The sequence below is a fragment of the Phragmites australis genome, chromosome 4 (assembly GCF_958298935.1).
Source record: "Phragmites australis chromosome 4, lpPhrAust1.1, whole genome shotgun sequence".
Taxonomy (NCBI): domain Eukaryota; kingdom Viridiplantae; phylum Streptophyta; class Magnoliopsida; order Poales; family Poaceae; genus Phragmites; species Phragmites australis.
The window spans coordinates 17,813,893-17,834,792 of record NC_084924.1 but is presented as its reverse complement, the minus strand read 5'-3'; the positions used below and the strand labels follow the sequence as shown (position 1 = coordinate 17,834,792).

Sequence of the window (20,900 nt, the reverse complement as noted above, 5' to 3'; positions counted from 1 at the left end):
GCAGATGTTATCGAACATCTGGAAGGAACAAATATGAATTTTTAGATCAGTCACTGGACATGAGCCTTCTGTTATTGACAATGCAAAGGCAGTAAGAGGTGGCTCAGTAATGCAGTTAAAAGCACAGGAGTCGGGAATGGATGAGCACTTCTCAGACAGCACACACAGTAAAAGTTTGTTATGAAATCATTTCTTCACAAGCATTTTGTAACACATTCAGTACTAACAAAGAAAGATCTAAAACAAAGTATTACAAAGAAAGATACTGACAAGAAGTGCCTTATTGCAAAAGGAACCAAAAGAAATCCAGGCGATTACATTCTAAAGGACTGCAACCTACATAATAAACACCATGCAGGATCTGGATAAATTGTCACTAAACAAATACCATGCATTGCTACGGTTTTAACAGGTTTTCATGTGTTTACTGGGAACATGGCGCATTGGAATATCACATACTGAACTGATGAACGTATAGAAAATGTCTATTGTTGCATCCATCTAGTATGACGTGCTCGGGAATGGTCTCACGTGCCCCTTCGGATGGTAAGTCGAAGTCCATTGATGACCGTACACTGACAAATAATGCAGTTGTGTTTCAGGAAGCGCAGGCGAAGCCTCTAGCGGGACTTCGGATGAAGACCGAAGGTCGACCCATGGCGTCAAGTATCAGCGCAGGCGAAGCCTCTGGCGGGCCTTCGGACGAAGACCGAAGTTCAACCCGCGACGCCGAGTAACAGCGTAGGCGAAGTCTCTGGCGGGTCTTCGGATGGAGACCGAAGGGTGACTCAGAACGCAACGTCAAGGCTGATCAAAGGTGCCCTAAAGGCCCGTCTGCGACAGGCCTTATGGGGGCAGTCTAGGGTATAACTGTAAATATGCAAATGTACTTAATGGTACTAAAATACCCCCGAATATGCCAGGAATGTGGCAGTTAGGGGGGCAATACTATAAATTATGGCGCGGAGTGGTTGAGTGCGGGCTATAAATAGACCGGTACTGTAACTGATATGAACACATTAATGAGACTACACATCTCCCTATAAACAGGTGTCGCATCTCACTACCTTCGGCTCTCTCTCTCTCTCTCTCTCTCTCTCTCTCTCTCTCTTGGCCGAAGACTTCCCCTGGTTTGGTGATTTAGCCACCAACAGTTGGCGTCGTCCGTGAGGATCGAACCCGCTACCATGTGATTAGGTCAGCTGATGACTTTCCAAGGAGAATTCCCATCGCCTCCGCCAAGACCAGCAATCGAAGCCCCTCTAGAAACCATCAGATTGGTGGGCACAGTAAACCGTGGATACAATATTGTGTTGGCAATCACTGGAGGATCTAATTAGGAAACTGAATCGAAGAGGCAACGAAAAGAATATGTGTGAAGGGTTAACCACGTTGGTGTAGAGCCTACTTATGTCCATTTGAAATGGTCCCATGTGCCCATTACCTTCTCATAGGAAGACATGAGGGCTTTAGATTATCCACATACGGATGTCTTCATTATTACTGCAAACATTTCGTGAAATGAAGTGCACAGAATCCTCATAGATGGTACAAGCTCGGCAGATATCATCTTCGCCGATGCTTTAGACAGGATGGGCTTGCAACGAGACCTTCAGTAGGCTGGGTCCCTGCTGCTAGGCTTCGGGAGAAAAGCAATCAATGCTTTGGAAAAGATAGCAATCCCAGTATCATTTGGCGAAGGGTCAAACTTTCGAATGGAGGACATCACCTTTGATGTGGTTGATATCAACTATCCCTATAATGCAATTTTCGGATTGGGAGTCCTGAATACATTCGGAGCAATACCACACCATGTATATTTGTGCATGAAGATGCCTGGTCCTGGAGGTGTCATAACAGTGCTTGGAGATCAACAAGTGGCCCGTAGGATTGAAGTGGGAAATACTCTAGGCCGACAAAATGTCCATATAGTGGCTGGACCTTGGGTGAATCCTAAAGAACATGAAGAGCAACTGTCGGTACATAGGATGACAAAGGCTAGACCATAAGGCCAGACCAAGAAAGTGCTGCTGTGTCAAGACAGGCCAGACAAAAAAGTTGTCATCGAGGCAGAAATCACAGAAGAAGATGAGAAAAGGTTGATATTGTTCCTTCACGACAACGAAGATATATTTGCCTGGTCTCCGAAGGATTTGCAAGGAGTCAGCAGAGAAATCATTCAACATACTCTAAATGTAGACCCAAATGCGAAGCCCAAGAAGCAAAAGTTTCAGAAGGCTTCAAAAGAGAGGGAAGAGGCAGCGAAGGCTGAGGTGCAGAAGTTGCTTGACGTCGGAGTGGTGCACGAAGTATTGCATTATGAGTGGCTAGCCAACCTGGTGCTAGTCAAGAAAAGTAATGGCAAGTGGAGGATGTGTGTAGATTTCACAGACCTAAACAGAGTTTGTTCGAAGGATGACTTTCTGTTGCCACGAATTGATCAGCTGGTGGACTCCGCTGCTGACTGTGAGATGTTGAGTTTTCTGGATGCATATTCTGGGTACCACCAGGTTTGGATGGCGAAGGAGGACGAGAAAAAAACAAGTTTGACTATTCATGCGGTAGGGAATTGACATTATCGGACAATTACCAGTCGCTCCGGGAAACTTGCGTTATGCCGTTGTCCCAGTTGAGTGCTTCTTGAAATGGGTGGAGGCGATGCCGCTGGTGAACATAACATCAAAAAATGTCTAAAAATTCTTGTGGCAAAATATCGTCTACAGCTTTGGCATTCCTCATGAGGTGTCCGTTGATAATGGTACACAATTTGATAGCGAAGGGTTCAGAAAATTTTGTGAAGGCCTGGGAAATGGAGCTGTGGAGAGGGAAAATGGCATCATCTTAACTGGTGTCGCAAGATGTCTGCAAGGTCTGCCAAAAGGAAAGTGGGTGGAAGAAGTACCGAAGGTTTTGTGGTCCGTAAGAACAACAGTAACAAGACCGACAGGGTTCACGCCATTTCGTTTGCTCTTCAATGAAGAGGCAATGACTCCGAAGGAATGTAAAAATAAATCATTTTGAGTCACGGCTGAATCAGCCAAAATGAAGAATCAGTATCAAAAGATGCACTGGAGGAGGTGAGAATGCAGGCTGTCAAAAACCTGACCAGATATTAGGAGGAAACTAGGAGATGGAGAGACAAGAAAGTGTCCCTGAAGGAGTTTGCTCCTAGAGACTTTGTACTGCGTAGGCTCACCAATATTTCGGTCGTGGGAAAATTGCAAAGTAGATGGGATGGACCTTTCTTGGTGAAGAGGTCGTTAAGGCCCGGGTCTTATCACCTAGCTACTGTCAAAGGGGAAGAGCTTCTGCACACTAAGAAAGCCAACAACCTTCGCAAGTTTTATGTGTAGTAACCATAGAAGATGTCCTCGCATTGGTGGGCGAAGTACACAAATCAATGCAGCATTTATGTAATTTTCTTTCTGCAAATCAATCAAAACAATGCACGGGTGTTGTACTCTTTTCATCACATGGGGAACCCTTCGTAAGGGCGTGAGGTTTTTACCAAGGCAACGACCTTTCTAAACCCTCTAATATATATGGAATTACCCCCAAGAAAGCGTGTACTTTTGTTGAATTTATGCATAATTCATCATCGAAGTGTTGCAGGCCTTCAAAAAAAGGAAGCATACCAATCGACAAGAGGCGGTCCGAGAACTCGCCATAAAAACCAAGGTATGGAATGTCAAAGAAAGACATCTTACCTTTCAACTTTAGATGGGCATAAACCTGCAGCAAAAGTTCGAATCTTATTAGTCGCTTTGAAGTTGTTCATATTTTAAAGCATCTATCTTTCTGTAGCATCTTCGCCCTTATGGCAAAGTAATTATGATTCAGTTACACACATAAATATATGTGTAATGCTAAAAAAAAAGAGTTGAAGTGCTGCTTAACCTCAAACAAGATGGCGCACCTCTCGACTAAATGTCAGGGCCTAAGAGTGCCTGTCCCCTCATCGAAGGTAAAACATACCTTTGGGAGAAAAAGTCGAAGTGCGGCCTGACCTCAAAGAAGGCGGTGCACCTCTCGACTATAAGTCAGGGGCTAAGAGTGCCTGCCCCCACACCAAAGGCAAAACATACCTTCAGGAGAAAAAACCGAAGTGCTACTTGACCTCAAAGAAGGCGGCGCACCTCTCGACTAAAAGTCGGGGGCTAAGAGTGCTTGCCCCCGCACCAAAGGCAAAACATACCTTTGGGAGAAAAAGTCGAAGTGCTGCTTGACCTCAAAGAAGGCGGCGCACCTCTCGACTAAAAGTCAGGGGTTAAGAGTGTCTGCCCCCACATCGAATGCAAAACATACCTTCAGGAGCAAAAGCCAAGGTGTTGCTTGACCTCTAAGAAGGCGGCACACCTATCGACTAAAAGTCAGGGGCTAAAGTGCTTGCCCCCGTACTGAAGGTAAAACATACATTCGAAAGAAAAAGCCGAAGTGCTGCTCGTTCATAAAAGAAGGCGACGCACCTCTCGACTCAAAGTCGGGGGCTAAGAGTGCTGCCCCCACGCCGAAGGCACAATGTACCTTCGAAAACAAAAAAGGGCAGCGAACAAAGAACCCTAACGTTAATCCAGAAACATGGACAATGTCTACAAAACAAAATGAAAATTTGATTAAATAAAAGTTGAAGCCTGGACAACCATCGCCACAAAATGTGCAATCGCATTTATAGTTAATAGCAATTATGAAGCGAAACCAAGAAGGGAGATACATTGCCCTTGAGGAATCAGTCGTAGATACTAGGCCTTTGAGCGTGAGTAAGCGATTAAACGAAAGGTAAATTTGTTGAGGCAACATTAGAACTAGTCATCAATAAATGACGCTTCACACACGATGCTACCGAAGGTCCCTACGACTTCAAAGTCGGGGGGGGGGGGGGGACGGCGTTATCCAAATGATGCTTCGCGCGCAGTTCTGCCGAAGGTCCCTATGGCTTCAAAGTCAGGAGAGATGGCATTTTTTGGATCACGATTCGGACACGATGTGGCCAAAGGTCCAAATCGATGAAAGACCGAGTCGATAAGCTCAATATATAATGGCTGAAGATAATAACCGACATTAAGGACTTTATTCCGTAAATTCATCAACGTCAGGATCTACAAAACCTTTATACCATCGGCTAAAGCCAAATTGAAAGGCCATGCCTTGACTGGTATGAAAAGGCAGTGTTGGATCCAATGGGGATCCAATATAATTAGATGAAGTAGTGGTAGATGAAGATGTAGGCGAAGCACTTCTGCCTTCGACATGTCGCACTATTTTCAAAAAATAAGGCCCTTGGCGGTAGAAAAATTGAAACTGACATGACAAGAATCCATGATTATCGTCTTTCAGCTCAGGCTTCGGGTTGATGAACATATGCGGAGGCTCAAAGTCTCCAAGTGCAATCTTGCGGGCCTCACGCTCAACCTTACGGGTCTCTAAAACCGAAGGGCCAAACGATTTCCAGAACACTTTGGAGTTGGCATTCATTACGCCATTGGACATACACTTCACTCACTAGTACCTCCCAAAATCAATAGCTGGGTGGCGATGGTGGAAGGAATCCTAGCAAGACCAAGACATAAAAAAAATTATCCCGCATCACAGTGATGGGAACAACATCTTCGGCTACCGCACAGTGTCCAAAGGGAAGACCTGCATAGGGAGCAAAGATAGTCAAAACATTTAACAATAAATAAATTTGTATATATTACAATATATTTTAGTTGGTAACCAAATGTTCAAAACTCAAAACAATGCTTCGCGCACTCTTCACACCTTCTCATTTTCTTCAGCTGCCTTGATCATCGCTCTGGCGGAAGGGTCATCCTTCGCTTTTGCCTGCAGAACAAAGGGTCCATGAATACACATGTGGAAAAAATCTCGAAAGCACAACTAAAAAAAAACGTACTCGTTAGCGGTTGATTTTCGCCTCCCGGAGGGTGAGCTCACGGCCATGTTTACACCAGTAGTTGGTGGTGAACGATCGCGTGGTGGCCTTCGATGCCCTTGACACAACCGAAGTTGACATGTTTGAAGGATAGCAGAAGGTTGGTTTTTGAGGCACAATATGATGGTCACAGCCAGTCATCTCAATTGATTGGACTAAACTCATGGTTGAGACCATAGCGCAAAAGTCACTGCAGGCAAAAGGCTGCCGCTAGTTTTGCAGATCCATCTAAGAAGGCCACCCAGCCCGACAAGGTTAAGCATTGGAGGCATGGCCAAAGAACCGATTCCATCGAAAGTATTGCTAATTGCTTCGTAGGCTACAATGACCTTCGGCTCCAGTTCTTCTAGCATAATAAGGGCTTCATCGGATAGTACTTCGCCTCATCCAGTTCTTCATGCAGCTACTATGCTTTAGCTTTTTTAGCGTTGCAGAGGGCTTGCAGCTCCGAGACTTCAGCTTCAGACATCGTTGGATTCTGGCGAAGGTAGGTGACTTCTTCTTCTACGCTCTATTTGCCCAAGCGAAGGGAGCTCACTTCTTTTTCAAGCTACTTCAAGCATAGATCAACCTCCTTTGCTCGTTGCGCAAACTCCCTTTTTTGGGCCTCAGCCTTCTTCGCCCGGGCTTGAAACAGGGCCCTTTGCGCCTCCGTATTTTTTGCGCAGGCCTCAGAATGCTCCGCTTGCTTGTGCTGAGCGTGCTAAATAAGCATAGCCTACGATAGCGCGGAGGTATGAGAATGAGTAAGCGAAGAAAAGTTGAAGGACGATACAATATACCTTTGCAATTGCCACGTCACGTCGATGAGCTTAACAGCGGGCTTTCGCGCTAGAGAAATCTCAAGCTTGGGGAGAACGAACCTGCCAAACACCTTCTTTGCGTCATTGACCTCCCCCGAGCTTGGCTCAAATGAACAAATCTTGAAGGCTTCGGCGTCAATAGCCTTCGTGTCAAGTAAGTCGCTATGACTCATAAGCCCCTTTCTGCCACGGTGAGGCATGGGCAGCAAGGTATTTTCCTCTTCGGTCTCTATGGCTTTGTGGCCTTCAGACGAATTGTCCTTAGAGGAAGAACTCGAAGATGAAGAGGTAGAGGCCGATTCAGCTCCAGCTTTTTTGACATTTTTTGCTCCTTCGGCCTCCTCTGCTTCCCCCCTGCTGGCTTGGCGGTAACGCGCAGATCCAAAGGTTCGTCCTCTTCGTTGCTGAGAATTCGAGTGGCAAGGTCCACGCGCACAGAAAAGGCAGGCTTAGATGAGGAGGGAAGATCATGTGTTCCCTTCGGAGGCTCCTATCGAAGGGGCATAGCTCGAATGGCCAATGAGCCTTTGGGGGTCACTTTCTCGCTCAGGTCGTCGAAGGCCACTTCGCGAGGTCTCTTCTTCAGGGTAAGTGCCTTCTTCTTTTTACCCCTCCCCCTCGTGGCAAAGGGTTTACGATTTTTCACTTCTTTTGGCTGCCTGCAGAAGATTCTCCATCGTCCTCGGTGTTTGGGGAGCCCTCTCCTTCGCCTGACCCGATGAGAGCATGGTCACCTTCGTCCTGTCCTTATAGGCAAGGCCTCGTACCTCGAAAATCCAGTTAAGTCACCAACCGAGCCCCTGGTTGGCGTAGAGCTGGGCTTCACCCTGGGTAAATTTCCCAAGAAGAAGCATTGCTTTAGCTCCACTTCAGCCACTGTCAAGTTTGCCACAAAGCAAACAATGTAAGGAAATGATAGAGAGCCGAAGTGCAGTTAAGAACATGATAAAAGATAATACCTGTGAAACCTCGAAAGTCAGGCTGGGGATGGCAAAGTCCCTCCGGCCCTTTGTCACCGAATTTTGGGATGGTCCAGCCCCGGTTAAGGGGCCATACCCCAGATGCCATGAACTCTTCTACGAGATTGCGCGTGGTTAGATGCTTCATGCACCTGGTGAAGGCCTCAAATGCCGCCCTCTGAGAGGCCTTCAGGTGTACATCGGGGGTGTGCTTCCCCTTCACCTCTCCACACTTGGACATGAGAAACTCCTCTCAGTCCACCTTGTGGTAGAACCACCATCGCGTCCAGTCCTTCAGACATTTGTTTTTGTATGCCACAACTGGCGTGGCCAGGCCGGCGTGATAAGTAAAGTTTAGGCAGCCATAATGGGCTTCACTTTGCATGATAGACGCGAAAACCAGCTTCAGTTGGTGATGGAGCCTGTGGGCTGCGGTGAAGGCCCTGGCCGATGCCTTCGTTCCTTTGGAACGCGCCTTCCAGGTGAAGAGACTAAGCCGAACGATGGTGTTCAGCGTCAAATGGTGGAGGTAGATTTCAAACAGCTTCAGAACCTTCGGCACCATCTCATCGCAAGGAAGACGAAGCCCCACTTGGAAGTAGTCGATGAAGACAATGGCTTCATCATCTTCCGGCTCCAGAGTCTCTTGGCCATTTGGGAGCGTAACCTTCAAAATATCGCTAATCAAACCCTATTTTATTAGTCCAACCAGGACTTCTTCGTCAACCTTAGATTTTCCAATCCAATAGGTCTTCAGGCGGTTTGTCTTACCTCTCGGAGCCATTCTCACTAGGCTTCAAAAAGAAAGGTGACTGTAGGAGTCTTCGGACGAGAGATACAGCTTCAGTAGGTTCAAGCAGTAAAAATTGAGGTGTTGGGTGGAGCATATTTATAGCGGTGAAAAACAGGGTTAACGACAGTTGAAATGAGGCATGCCGGTATTTGAACCATTGCCATAAAAGACGGTTCAGCATGAGGCGAAGACATTTAGCGTCATCGTGCCCTAACCGTTGTGTGGGGGTAGAATGGTCATATCTCCATAAAAAATGATGATGAACAACATGAAGGGGCTATCTGCTAAAAGGTAAAATGAGCCCCCAAGGGTCCTCGACGGGCCGAAGGGGACGACGTTCAGCTATATCATTTGATTCACAGGTTCGGCCCATCGAAGATGAACCTTACCTGTAGGGGGCTACTGTTGGGGAATGGTCTCACGTTCCCCTTCGGATGGTGAGTCAAAGTCCACTGGTGGTCATACACTAACCAATAATGCAATTGTGTTTCAGGAAGCACAGGCGAAGCCTCTGATGGGCCTTCGAATGGAGACCGAAGGTCGACCTGCAGCGCCAAGTATCAGCGCAGGCGAGGCCTCTAGCGGGCCTTCGGATAAAGACCGAAGGTCAACCCGCGACGCTGAGTACAGCGCAGGCGAAGTCTCTGGCAGGCCTTCGGACAGAGACCAAAGAGTGACTCGGGACGTAGCGTCAAGGTTGGTCGAAGGTGCCCTGAAGGCCCATCTGCGACTGGCCTTATGGGGGCTCAGGTGAAGGTGCGGTGTCCATTAAAGCCCATGTAGCGGTCTAGGTATAATTGTAAATGTGCAAATGTACTTAATGGTACCAAAATACCCCCGAATATGCCGGGAATGTGGCAATTAGGGGGGTAATGCTGTAAATTATGGCGTGGAGTGGTTGAGCGCGGGCTGTAACACATTAATGAGACTACACATCTCCCCATAAACACGTGTCGCATCTCGCTGCCGTCGGTTCTCTCTCTCTCTCTCTCTCTCTCTCTCTCTCTCTCTCTCTCTCTCTCTCTCGGCCGAAGACTTCTCCTGGTTTGGTGACTTAGCCACCAACATGACGTTTTATACTTACAAGCCACATTATTGCAGAACCAAAAGAGAACGAGATGTCAAGAAGCAGAAAACAAACATATCTCACAATCCCCCACCCCCAAACCCTAGTTTGCTCCAGCAGCCGCTGCTGCCTGTGGGTAGATGCTAACGATGGCTCTGAAGCTAGACCATCGTGGCCTCATCCCTCCCTCTGTTTCCCCACCTCCCCTCCCCTACCCTCGGCCCCTATTGTGAGCTTGCTCCGGCCCGATCCACCGGCGAGGTGGTTTGCTTCGTCCGGATCCGTGCGGTAGTCCACCAGATCAATCTCTGCCGGATCCATTCAGTGGCTAGCCCGTGCATTTTTCTCGCCCCACTGCCTGCCTCTGGCTCCAGCTCTGGCTCTGGCGAGCCTGTGGGTGTGTCGGCTTCCTCCACCGCCGTCCTGGCCACCTCTGCCTCACGCTCCTGGTCAAGACTTTGGCTGGCCAAGCCGCTCAGTACTAGTGGTGGTCGTCCGTGACTTTGGCCGCTGCTAGCCCTTTGTGGCCCTAGTGCGCCATATGCTCTCTGAAGGGTGCATTGCTATGTCCTTCTTGCTCCTCTATTGCGTGCTGCTACTTTCCCTTTGCAAGTTCTTGCTAGTCGATTCGGTGAGCCTATGCGTTCACTGGATTGTGCAGTCGTAAGGGGAATTTATGGGAGAAAGCCTTGTTGGCCACCATTACCGACGACGGTGACGCCCGCAGGCGTCATTGCCTCCTTGGAGGCGTCGTGTGAAAGCTTCCCATTGGGATCTCTTCAAGTGAAAACCCTGTTCGGCTTCTCAGACAAGCGACGATTGTTCTATTGTTGCTTCCGGCGCTTTGCGTCTGCGACTGTGCTTCGACGTCCCAGGACCCTGTTTGTTGTGCTTGTGGTTTGGCGAGGGAGCCGCCAACCGTGTTGGTAGTCAGGCGTGGGAGCAGAGCTCCACCTGTTGGGGTCCTGGTCGAGGTGCTAGATGGGCATAGTTGCTTATGGGGGTGCCGCTTGGTGTGGGTGCTGCTTGGCCGGGTTGTATGGTGTACTGTTATTGTGTGTGATGGGTTGTACCTGCTTTGGCGAACCTTAACCATTCGGTTGCTTAGAGGTTTGGGAGTTTCTTTCTTTCTTTCTGTGTCTTACATGCGAGCTGCGCTCCGCGGGTTGCAATCTATGCTTGTTGAGGTTTCCGGATCCAGTTTTTCTTATAAACTGGGTCATTTTTCTTCTTAATACAATGACACGTAGCTCTCCTATATGTTCGAGAAAAAAGAAGCAGAAAACAGTTCTACCTTAGCATGACCCTGAATTTGTCTGACAACATTTGTTCAACATTTGTATCCAGCAGCTGGTACTCAAGTTTTATTTATCACTTTCTCACATTGCATGATAAACAATATACAACAGATTGTATGTTTTGTTTACTATTACAAATTGTATAAAAAATCAATATACAACATCATCCTAATATTTTTCAAACGATAACCTACCACATGATCCAAAAGTTAACTGTCTAAAACTAACCATTTACAAAGATATTGCTGGTACTGCAATGCATCCTATAAAATTTCCTTTCACAAAAATACACCACCAGTAATCATTAATTCCAACTGATCAATCAGTACCAAAGTGCATTGTCAATTCTCCTTTCACACGCTGACTACCATATGAACAAGCACAAAATCATCCGTCCCATGTACACGAGTTCTAATATTGCACGTACCACAATGCATCTTGCTAGATGTCCTTTCATATACTGCCTAAAGTCCTAACCAATGAAAACTTCAGAAACTCCCTCAGTATCCATCATAAATTGCAATATGCTGACAGTACTCTAAGCATCCCGTTAAATCTGCTTTCACATGTCACAGAGTTGAAACTCTAACTTCAGTCTCTTCACTTCCTTGCTTTCGTTTTCTGACTCCTAAGTTTCTTCGTTATTGGCTGAATCTGCCACCTCTGTCCTGTGGTAGTCTCAGCAGACTCTGTCGTCTGTGCAGTCTCAGCAGAACTGATCTTTTGTTTTTTGGCTTCTGCCCCTTGTGCCTTCACTTGCCGCATAAGCGGAGGAGTTCTACATATAATAGCGGTATCACCAGACTTGCTGTTCTGCGCAGTGTCAGCCTTCCTTGCTTTTGTTTTTTGAGTCCTAAGTTTCTTCGCTATCCACCGAATCTGCCACCTCTGTCGTGTGGTAGTCTCAACAGACTGTGTCTTCTGCGCTTTCTCAGCAGAACTGATCTTTTGTTTTTTGGCGTCTGCCCCTTGTGCCTTCACTTGCTGCATAACCGGAGGAGTTCTACATATAGTAGCAGTCTCAGCAGAATCGATATTCTGCGCTTTGTCAGTCTTAACAGAATCGGTCTTCTGCTCTTTGTCCTTCTCAACAGAATTGGGCTTCACGCTGCTGGTAATTTTCCTTTTCAACTCGTCTGAATCATTGGTAATTAGGTCCAGAGTATCAAAAAAGTGGTACTCGTCATCATTTTCAATCTCAGACTACAAAAACAGGTAGAAGAAAACATGTTATGGAATTTCCAACAGATAATGTGGGGACTATCATGCAGACTAGTTACATTAGCTTACATTTGCTTCCAACTCGATGTATTGAAGGCCTTTTAGCACGACCCTGACCAGGGCACCGGGTGGGATCTTCATTTTCTCGATGTCCGCTTTCCCAAGGCCTGCCTCGTTGAAGAAATTGAATGCTGTATGCACGAATCCTGAAATTTCATATGGAACAAGACAACATTAAACATGGAATACTTATTTTCCAGGTTACGGCTTACGTTAATTTACATGCGCTAAGCATACAGTAAAAACCCAAGCAACATAACAAAAAACATAGAAAATATTAATACCAGAACCCAATCAACTAAAGATAAGCTTGATGCATTTCTTCTCTAATGGAGAAACAATGTGATTGCCTTTCTGTTTCATATTGAGCAAGCTAACACTAAACAATTAGCACATGTATTTCTTGGTTCTCATGAAGGTTTTACGCATGCTGCATTATTTTGGTCAGAACCCTGATAACCTTATAAAGTGACCAAGAAACAATTAAGCAATGAACAAATAATTCCGCAATTCAATCAATGGAGGTTAATATGTGGTCAAACCCATCTTTCATCAATGTGCAGTACAAATGATGCCATTGTTTTGTTAATAAGTAAAAGATAGTTCTTTTCCTTGATTACGACTGTCCACTTTCCAGGAATCCAAACGCACTTAGCTATTTGGAAAAGAAAATTGTTTATGGATTCAAACTTATGGATGTTTCAGAAAACACCATGCTACTTGCTACACCCTAAAGATGATTCTATAAAAGGATGTGCTAATGTTGCGTTAGAACCAAAGAACCATATTTCTTAAAGAAGTACAGACATAATTTTTTTTGGGGGATTTGGACCAAGCAGTCCTACATTAAAACTAGCAGTACCCTGTCTCATGGTTCAGATTTGTAGAAAATCCACATGCACTAAGCTATTTGATGGAACCAAAACAACACAGTGAATTACCCCGAGAATGAACTAAAAATTTAAGGAACAATGGCATCAGCTGTTTAACATAAGATAGGATTTCTAAAATCTGTTATTCCTGCCTCCCTTCACCTCCCTATTGTTTCTTCTTGTTCCCTAGACATAAACCCTCCAAATGTTTTACTCAAACTAAACAAACCAACGCTAAACATGGACCATTCCCTTTCTTGGTGTGACTAAACAAGCATTCACGTGTAGCTAATTGGAGAACCCCTAGAAACACGATGAGTTAAGATCAAGAAAGAACAAAAAAATGATCAATGCTACAATCCAATCAACTAAAAAACAAGGAAAAAAAAGGAATAATCTTATCATGCAAGCCCCCTTCTTTTCTTGGTTCATATCAAGCAATCAAAAACCAAAAGACGAAAACTCTATCTTTCTTTTCATTCAGACCAATCAAGCACATGCTCTCAACGATTTGGTGAGCCCTAACAACAAGATAGATTGTCCGAAGAAACAACTAACACCACAATCCTGATTTAATGCCACATCTTCACAAGTTATGGACCCTGCAAATTTGAAACCAAGAATTCACATGCATTCCAGAATTATGTAGATCCCTAACAAAACAATGGCCATAATTGACCCAAGAAATAACTAACAAACAAGCAATGATTATATCCAACCAAGATATGAGAGGACTGGACTCTGATTGTCAAACCTGACTCCTGGAAGTATCTATACACGGCAGCATTCAGCTCTGTTGCTGTGAGGGCAGCAGGCCCTTTTCTCTCCATTGGAGCCCACAATGAATGTATCAACCCTTTCTTGGAGTCTAGCAAGATAGGAACATTAAACGAAGTCCATCACTGAAGATTTGGCAGCTAGAATGCTAATATGAACGGTAACTTGCCAAAACATTATGAGAACAAAACAAATTCTTTCCTATTCTCATAAGAAATACAAACTTTAAGCAATCATTGGCTGCATCCGAACACAGGTGCTCAATTTCGCATTAACCAATGTTAACCCAAGTTTAGCATTGCCAAAATTTGGTTACAGGAACCACTGGCAGAATTTGACCAAGAATTAGCCAGAGTGCCAGACTGTTAAGCAAAACACAAATAGAAACAGAACTTCCCGAAAAATTTGGCAACACCAACTTTACGGGCATTGTTGGCTTCAAACCAAGCATCCCTAAAATACCTATTTCTTTTGTATGGACAAATCTGGCTTCAAACCAAGCAGGACAACAATGAACTAGGATTTTCTTTTCACTATTTTTTAATCACATTTTACAAATATTTTTCAGTATAAGCAGCTACTTTGTAAGCCAAAAGAAGGCTATGAATTCACCCAATAACTGGACAATGTTGCAAAATAAGAACCAAGAGGGCAGAGTTTCATCCAGTTAACTTCTTATGTATACAGAAACCTGTCATAACTTCTTTCTAGACTGAGCAGGCCTGAAGTAAGAGTGGTACTTATGTTGCATTATTCAGGCTTAACAAGAATTTACAGGCTCTGAACTCTTTGGTGAGCCCTAACCGAAGTAAGGAGTTGGCAAAGAAAGATAAATAAAATTAAGGAGCAATGCAAGTAAGAACATGATTAAACAAAATCCATTTTGCTCCTGTACGCACAAACTACGAAACCTCCAATTGTTGTTCAAACTGAGCAGTGGAAACGAATGTTAGTCAGACAAATACTATTAGCGCAGACGTATCAGTAACTCGCATGCCTTTATCTACTTGATGAATTGACCCCCAAGAAAGAAATAGAAATGCGATTACTGAGCAAAAGATAACACCGGACATTTCGATTCGTTCTTTCCGAGCAATCCAACACTGAAAGAAAGAAAAGGCCGGTCCTTTCCTCGCTTCAGAATCAATCAAGAAGCCCCCAAGTCACCATCTACCTGGCGATCCCAAACACCGCGACCCAAGAAAGAACACCCGAACCAACAACGCTCGCCATTTGGAGAACAAGAACGTTGTTTCGTGCGCTCCGCCGGCAAAATTAGTGAAACCCAAACAAAAGAACTGGAACCCCGGATTGACCCAAGAAAGAACGCGCCAAAGAAAAGAACCAAGAAACTCGCAATGCCGACACGGGAGGGGCGGGGATCGATGCCAAACCTGACACGCCCTGGAGGCAGCGGTGCACGGCGGCGTTGAGGACGTCGGACTCGAGCACCCGCCGCTCCGGCGGCGTGGCGCGCTCACGAAGCCTGCCCTTTTCTTGGAGCGAGAGGGAGGGAGTGGGGAACAGGCGGTGGGGACGTGGGGTTGGGTTTCTTGTCATGCCGAAGAGGAGAAATCTTGGGGTCCGGGGGTTTAGGCTCCGTGCCGGGGCAGATGGGAGGTAAAGAAAAGGCTTCGGAGTTCGGAGACGATGGTCACGATGCGTGTGCGCCGCCGAGACTTTATAGGCACTGGGCAGTGGGGCCTCAGCCGGTGGATGTGAGAAGGGAACTGCCCGTGTCTAGCCAAGCTAGCATGTAGATTCTAGAGTGAAACTACGAATCTGATGCAGGCTCTGTATCTTTATGAAAAGTAAACATCAAACTGAATACGTAACATTCGCGAGATATAAAATGGCAAATACGTTGTAAAATTATTGTATAATGTACTCGTGAGTCTAACATATGTAAAGCAGCACTATAGTCTCTAATCATAGATGAAGCGGTTAGCATCGCAAGGAATTTTCAAATGGTGCAGTGGCACCATATAAAGAGAGTTTGTAATACAGTAGCCTATGTTTTAGCTTAGATGAGAATGAGTTTCGGTTAATGTACAGTGTGACATCTTCAAGCACCCCTGCCATTACCAAATTCATTGATCAGGAATGTATTCCCCTATCTTGATAATCAATGAAGCTCTCTTTACCTAAAAAACATGTGTAAAGTAACAAATGTGTTATGCGGCACACGATGCCTATCGCTAGGTTGCAATCGCATCAATCATGCGACTCCCTATGCTTGATGTTTACACACCATGATACTTTCAGCTCGAAGAAAAGCTAAGTCACAAAAGGTCTGTTTGACTGAGTTGAGACTTTTTTAAAATCTGCTTATAGAAAAATTGATTTTAAATTATCTTTTTGATAAAATGTATAATATATGTAATACCCCTCAGAACATTATCTCTCAGAAACTATAAAAAGCTCTTCTAGACCAACTTCTAACTTCTAATAATAGTGATAGCTTTTACTTCTCAGAAACCATTTTCAAAAGCGGACTGTTTGGTTCAATTTTCTGCTTCTGAGTAGCAAAAGACAGCAGAAGCTGAACCAAACAGGGCTAAAGTTTGTTACTATGCAAAAGTGTCCTTTGATCATTTTGAAGCTTATAGTTGGAGTTATTTTTAGGTAGAAGAGCTTGTTATGCTTCTGGATTATGGGTTTTGTCCACTGAATTTGAAGGTCTACTAGTTGTTGCTTGGAAAGGATCTATCTGATGGTTTGAGAATTATTGCATTTGATCAAGACACTTTAGTCATGAGGCTAGTAGCATAAGATGATGAATTTTTGTTGTACTTTGATCACCATAACCATATTTGTGGAAGTAAGTGGGAAGACATTGTAGTCAACCCAATTGCACATTTATCTAAGGTCTTTAGCCCGAAGAAGGTGAACTATGTTGACAAGAGGCCTGGTGAGGAGCTGCCTGAATTCTACAATAATCTCAAGTCAAGCAGCAGGACAGAAGAACCAAGAGTTGTAGTAGAAAATAATGGGTCTGAAAGTGGTAGTGACGTTAGTGATGATGATTAAGACTTTGTGGACAGTGACTATAAGCTGGAGGATGAAGATGATGACCTCTTTGTGGAAAATGTGGATAAGGAGGTCACTGATTAGGGTGTTGCAAAGGGGAAGAAGATTGCAAGGGGGGAAGAAGGAAGCAGGCACAGGGTAAGGGAAATAGGTACAAGTTCTTCCACTGCAGAAGGAGGTGAGATCTTAACTGATGATGAAGAATTGTAGTTGCCTTCTAATTCTGATGAAGAAGGAACTGTTAAACTAAAGTTCAAGTCATTCATGCTAGAAGACCTTAATAATCCTGCCTTTAAAATTGGAATGGTGTTCTCTTTTGTTGATTGGTCAGAAAAGCAATCACAGAATATAGCTTGAAGCATAGAGTAGACATCAAGATGCCAAAGAATGATATGCAAAGGGTGCAAGCTCATTGTACTCCTGGGTGCCCTTGGAATAGGTATGCATCATGGGATAGCAAGGTCAAGTGTTTCCTTGTTAAGGCTTATGTTGGTGAGAACAACTACATGAGGGAGTGGGTGCTGAAAAGGTGCACAACCAAGTGGCTAGCTGAGAAATACATTGACAATTTCAGAGCTGATACCAAGATGACATTGGGCAACTTTGCTAAAACAGTGCAGAAAGAATGGAATCTCACACCTTCAAGGAGCAAGCTCTCAAGAGTAAGAAGACTGGTTATGTGAAGCATCTAGACCCCTAATTCGAGTTTTGGTAATTAATGATAATATATCTTTGTGTACTAACATGTTTGAATGAGTTGTGAAAAGGCTAGTCACAAAGGTGTTGCAGAGCTAGAGGTTGCATGAGTGAAAAGCATGAAGAAAGGCTAGCTCAAGGTAAAGGTATAATTGTAGGGTTTTTTTTTTACCGGTCAACGAAGATTAGAGAAAAAAAATTGAACGGATTAATAGGATAAGTGTCGTACTATTAAGAGAGGTTGAAGTGATTGCTTAAAGTTTCTATGGTACCAAATTGCTCAAACTTGCATATCATTTAGAGTTAAATGTTATAGTTTGAGAAAAACCATCGAGCCAGGCGGCGGTCAGACTGCTGTATAACATCCAGTGTAGTCTTGCCTCTATAAGAGTGGTGGCCTGACCGGCCCTCCGGGCAGTCTGACCGCTGTATAAAGTCCTCCAAAATCCTGAGCAAAATCTTAGTCTCGATCTGACTGTGGGCCTTACCGGTCTGACCGAGAATCACACAGAGAGTTTTTGCTCTGGCGGTCTGACCGCAGGGTCCGTCGGTCTGACCGCCCAAAGTGTTCCGGTCTGATCGAAGGTGGATGGCGGTCTGACCACCGGGATGTGTTAGAATTTATTTTGACCGTTGTTGTAGCCATTGTTGGCGGCGGTCTGACCACTACTTGTGATGTGGTCTGACCGCCATTTGCGCAGAGATGTCAGGTTGGCAGTAACGGTTAGATTTTGTGAAGTTGGGTATAAATATAGGGTTGCCCGTCTCATTGATGGCACCTTTTGACTCTAGCATATAAATACAACACTTTGAGCTCTAGCCCTCCACTCTCCCTCTCCATTAGCTTGGAGATTGCATCTTTGAGAGGTTGAGAGTAACTAGTGCATAACTTTCAAAGGTTTGAGCAATTTAGCACTTGTGATCCTTCAAGCAAGCATAGTCAACTTATTACTCTTGGAGGTTGCCGCCTCCTAGACGGCTTGGAGGTTGTGACACCGATGAGCCCTTCAAGGAAGATTGTGAAGGAGCCACGATGGTGATTGTGAGAGATTTGAGAACGCCTTGCCGAAGTGGTTAAGTGCTTCACTAGTGAAATCAAGGTTTTGAGTAGTTCTTGTTCATTGCCGGCTTAAGGTCAAGTTGCTCGAATGAGCCCTTTCTCGTGTGAGAATTGAATACTTGATAGAGAAGCAGTTTGAAGCTTGAACTCACCTCAATGTGGATTATGGGTGATCGGCAAATCACCGAGACCACGGAAAAAAATCTCTTGTGTCATCTTTGAGCAATTTACCTTATCATTGAATTGTTTACTTTCATGCAATTTACTTCAAGTAATTTATCTTCCTAGGTTATAAATTGTTGCATGTCACCGTAAGTTTGCAAACCTCAACTTAGGTCTTGGTGGTTCTTTATATTGCTCTAGTGATCCTTAGTTTATTTTCAAAAGTTTTCTTGATCTCTTAGCAATTAGTTTTAAAACCGCCTATTCACCCCACCTCTAGTCGGTATCCTTGATCCACAAGTGGTATCGGAGTCTAGGACTCCTTTCTGTTGCGGATTTAACCATCCCAGAGTAGGATTATGGCTAGTGACGCTCATATCAATGTGGGAAAAGCTCCGTTCTTTGAGGGGTCAAACTACGCCTATTGGAAGGCTAGAATGACTGTGTACCTTAAAGCTATGGGCGATAAGCTTTGGGATATTGTGGATAAAGATTATGTTATCATTGATCCCATTAATCTTACTGATGTTGATAAGAAAAATTCTCTTCCTAATGCTCATGCTATGAATGTTCTTTATAGTGCTTTAAACCTTAATGAGTTCAATCGCATTTGCAAGCTTGAGACCGCTCATGAAATATGGGAAAGGCTTAAAGAGATTCATGAGGGTTCTACCATGGTTAAGGATGCCAAGCTTTTTGTTTACAAAGGGTAACTTGAGAAATTTGCTATATTGCCAAACGAAAGCATTGAAGAAATGTTCAATCATTTGAACAACATAATAAATGAACTCAAGGGGCTTGGCATGAATGTTTTCGATGTTGTTTTTTCTTATAAATTTTTTAGAGCTTTGCCTTACAAATATGATACTATTGTGACTTTGCTTGTAAGGTCTAATTTGAAGGAGACTACTCCAATACAAATCTTGAGTGAAATTCCCACTCATGACATTTTCAAGAAGTCACAAGAGGATCTTCATGATGATGCTAGTGATGCTAAGAAGAAGAATGTTGCATTTAAGGCTCAAGCATCAAAAGGAAAAGATGATCATGAAGAGAGTGATGATGACGATGACGATGATGATGAAGAAATAGCTCTCTTTGTGAGAAAATTCAAGAGATTTATGAAGAAGAAGAAATATCCAAGTGGATATAGTAAGAAGGGACAATCTTCAAAAGGAAATCCTTTTGAAGAAAGAAGATGCTTTGAGTGTGGCGAAAAAGGCTATATGCCACAAATTGCAAGAACAAGGAAGAAAAACATTCCAAGAAGAAGAAGGAGAGTGAAGGTAAGAAAGTTTTCAAGAAGTACTACAAGAAGAATAAAGATGGTCAAGTATGCTATGTTGAATGGGATTCGGATGCAAACTCAAGCTCCGGCTCCGATGATGAGAAGTCATCTCAAAAGGGTCTTGCTGGTGTAACTATCAAGGAAGCACCTTCACTCTTCTGAACACCTCATTGTCTTATGGTAAAGGGTGACTCCATGGTATTAAATGATGAAGATGAATATTCATATGATAATCCAGTTGAGCTAATAAATGATTTTGATGATTTTATGAGCAAAGAAAGAGCAAAGTTTAAGGAATTGAAAAAGAGACACACTTCTCTTCAAGATTCCTATGAGGAGCTAAAGACGGCTCATGAGGGTCTCAAAGAAACTCATGAGATGCTTAAGGAGGCTCATGACTCTCTTATTGCTCATGAAATAAACAAATTAAAAGTAGATATGAGTATATCATGCAAGATTCTTGATGATGTGTCTACTATATCTCATATGAGTTCTTCTACCTTGCATAATAATGCGTTTACTTCACCTAATGATGTATCTTGCAATAATGTCTTGATTGTTAATGAAAATATCACGTTGAAAGAAAAAGTTGAAAAGCTAACAAATGATCTTGCAAGATACTATATTGGAGAGTCCAAAATTAGACAAGTTTTGAATAGTCAAAGGTTCTCCATCAAGAAAGAAGGCCTTAGGTATATTCCCAAGAAGGGTAAGAAGACATTCATTCATCATAAAACTACTTTTGTGAAAGGTAATGATTATTGCATGAGGTGCAAGAAATCGGGCATGTTGAGAAGGATTGCAAAAATATTAAGGATAATTCATATGCATCTTTTGATTCATGCTATATCATTAAGAGATGTTCTAATGGTAGTTTTAAAGC

At 44.0% G+C, this 20,900-nt stretch overlaps 1 protein-coding gene across 1 annotated transcript; it reads right to left on the bottom strand.

Annotated features, from left to right (window-relative positions):
• Positions 1 to 10,930: 10,930 nt before the first annotated feature.
• Positions 10,931 to 15,393, bottom strand: LOC133914250 (uncharacterized). The gene is made up of 4 exons (XM_062357378.1): positions 15,176 to 15,393; positions 13,759 to 13,872; positions 12,142 to 12,278; positions 10,931 to 12,054 (listed from the first exon to the last, which is right to left on the bottom strand). The coding sequence occupies exons 1-4, from the start codon at positions 15,339 to 15,341 to the stop codon at positions 11,452 to 11,454; spliced, it is 1,020 nt and encodes a 339-aa protein (XP_062213362.1). The 5' UTR covers positions 15,342 to 15,393; the 3' UTR covers positions 10,931 to 11,451.
• Between the last annotated feature and the right edge of the window lie 5,507 nt (positions 15,394 to 20,900).

Coding starts and splice junctions, on each gene's coding strand:
- LOC133914250 (XM_062357378.1), bottom strand. CDS start 15,341: ATGACAAGAAACCCAACCCCACGTCCCCACCGCCTGTTCCCCACTCCC. Junction 13,873..15,175: donor CTGCCTCCAGGGCGTGTCAG/GTTTGGCATCGA, acceptor CTATCTTGCTAG/ACTCCAAGAAAGGGTTGATA. Junction 12,279..13,758: donor TAGATACTTCCAGGAGTCAG/GTTTGACAATCA, acceptor ATGAAATTTCAG/GATTCGTGCATACAGCATTC.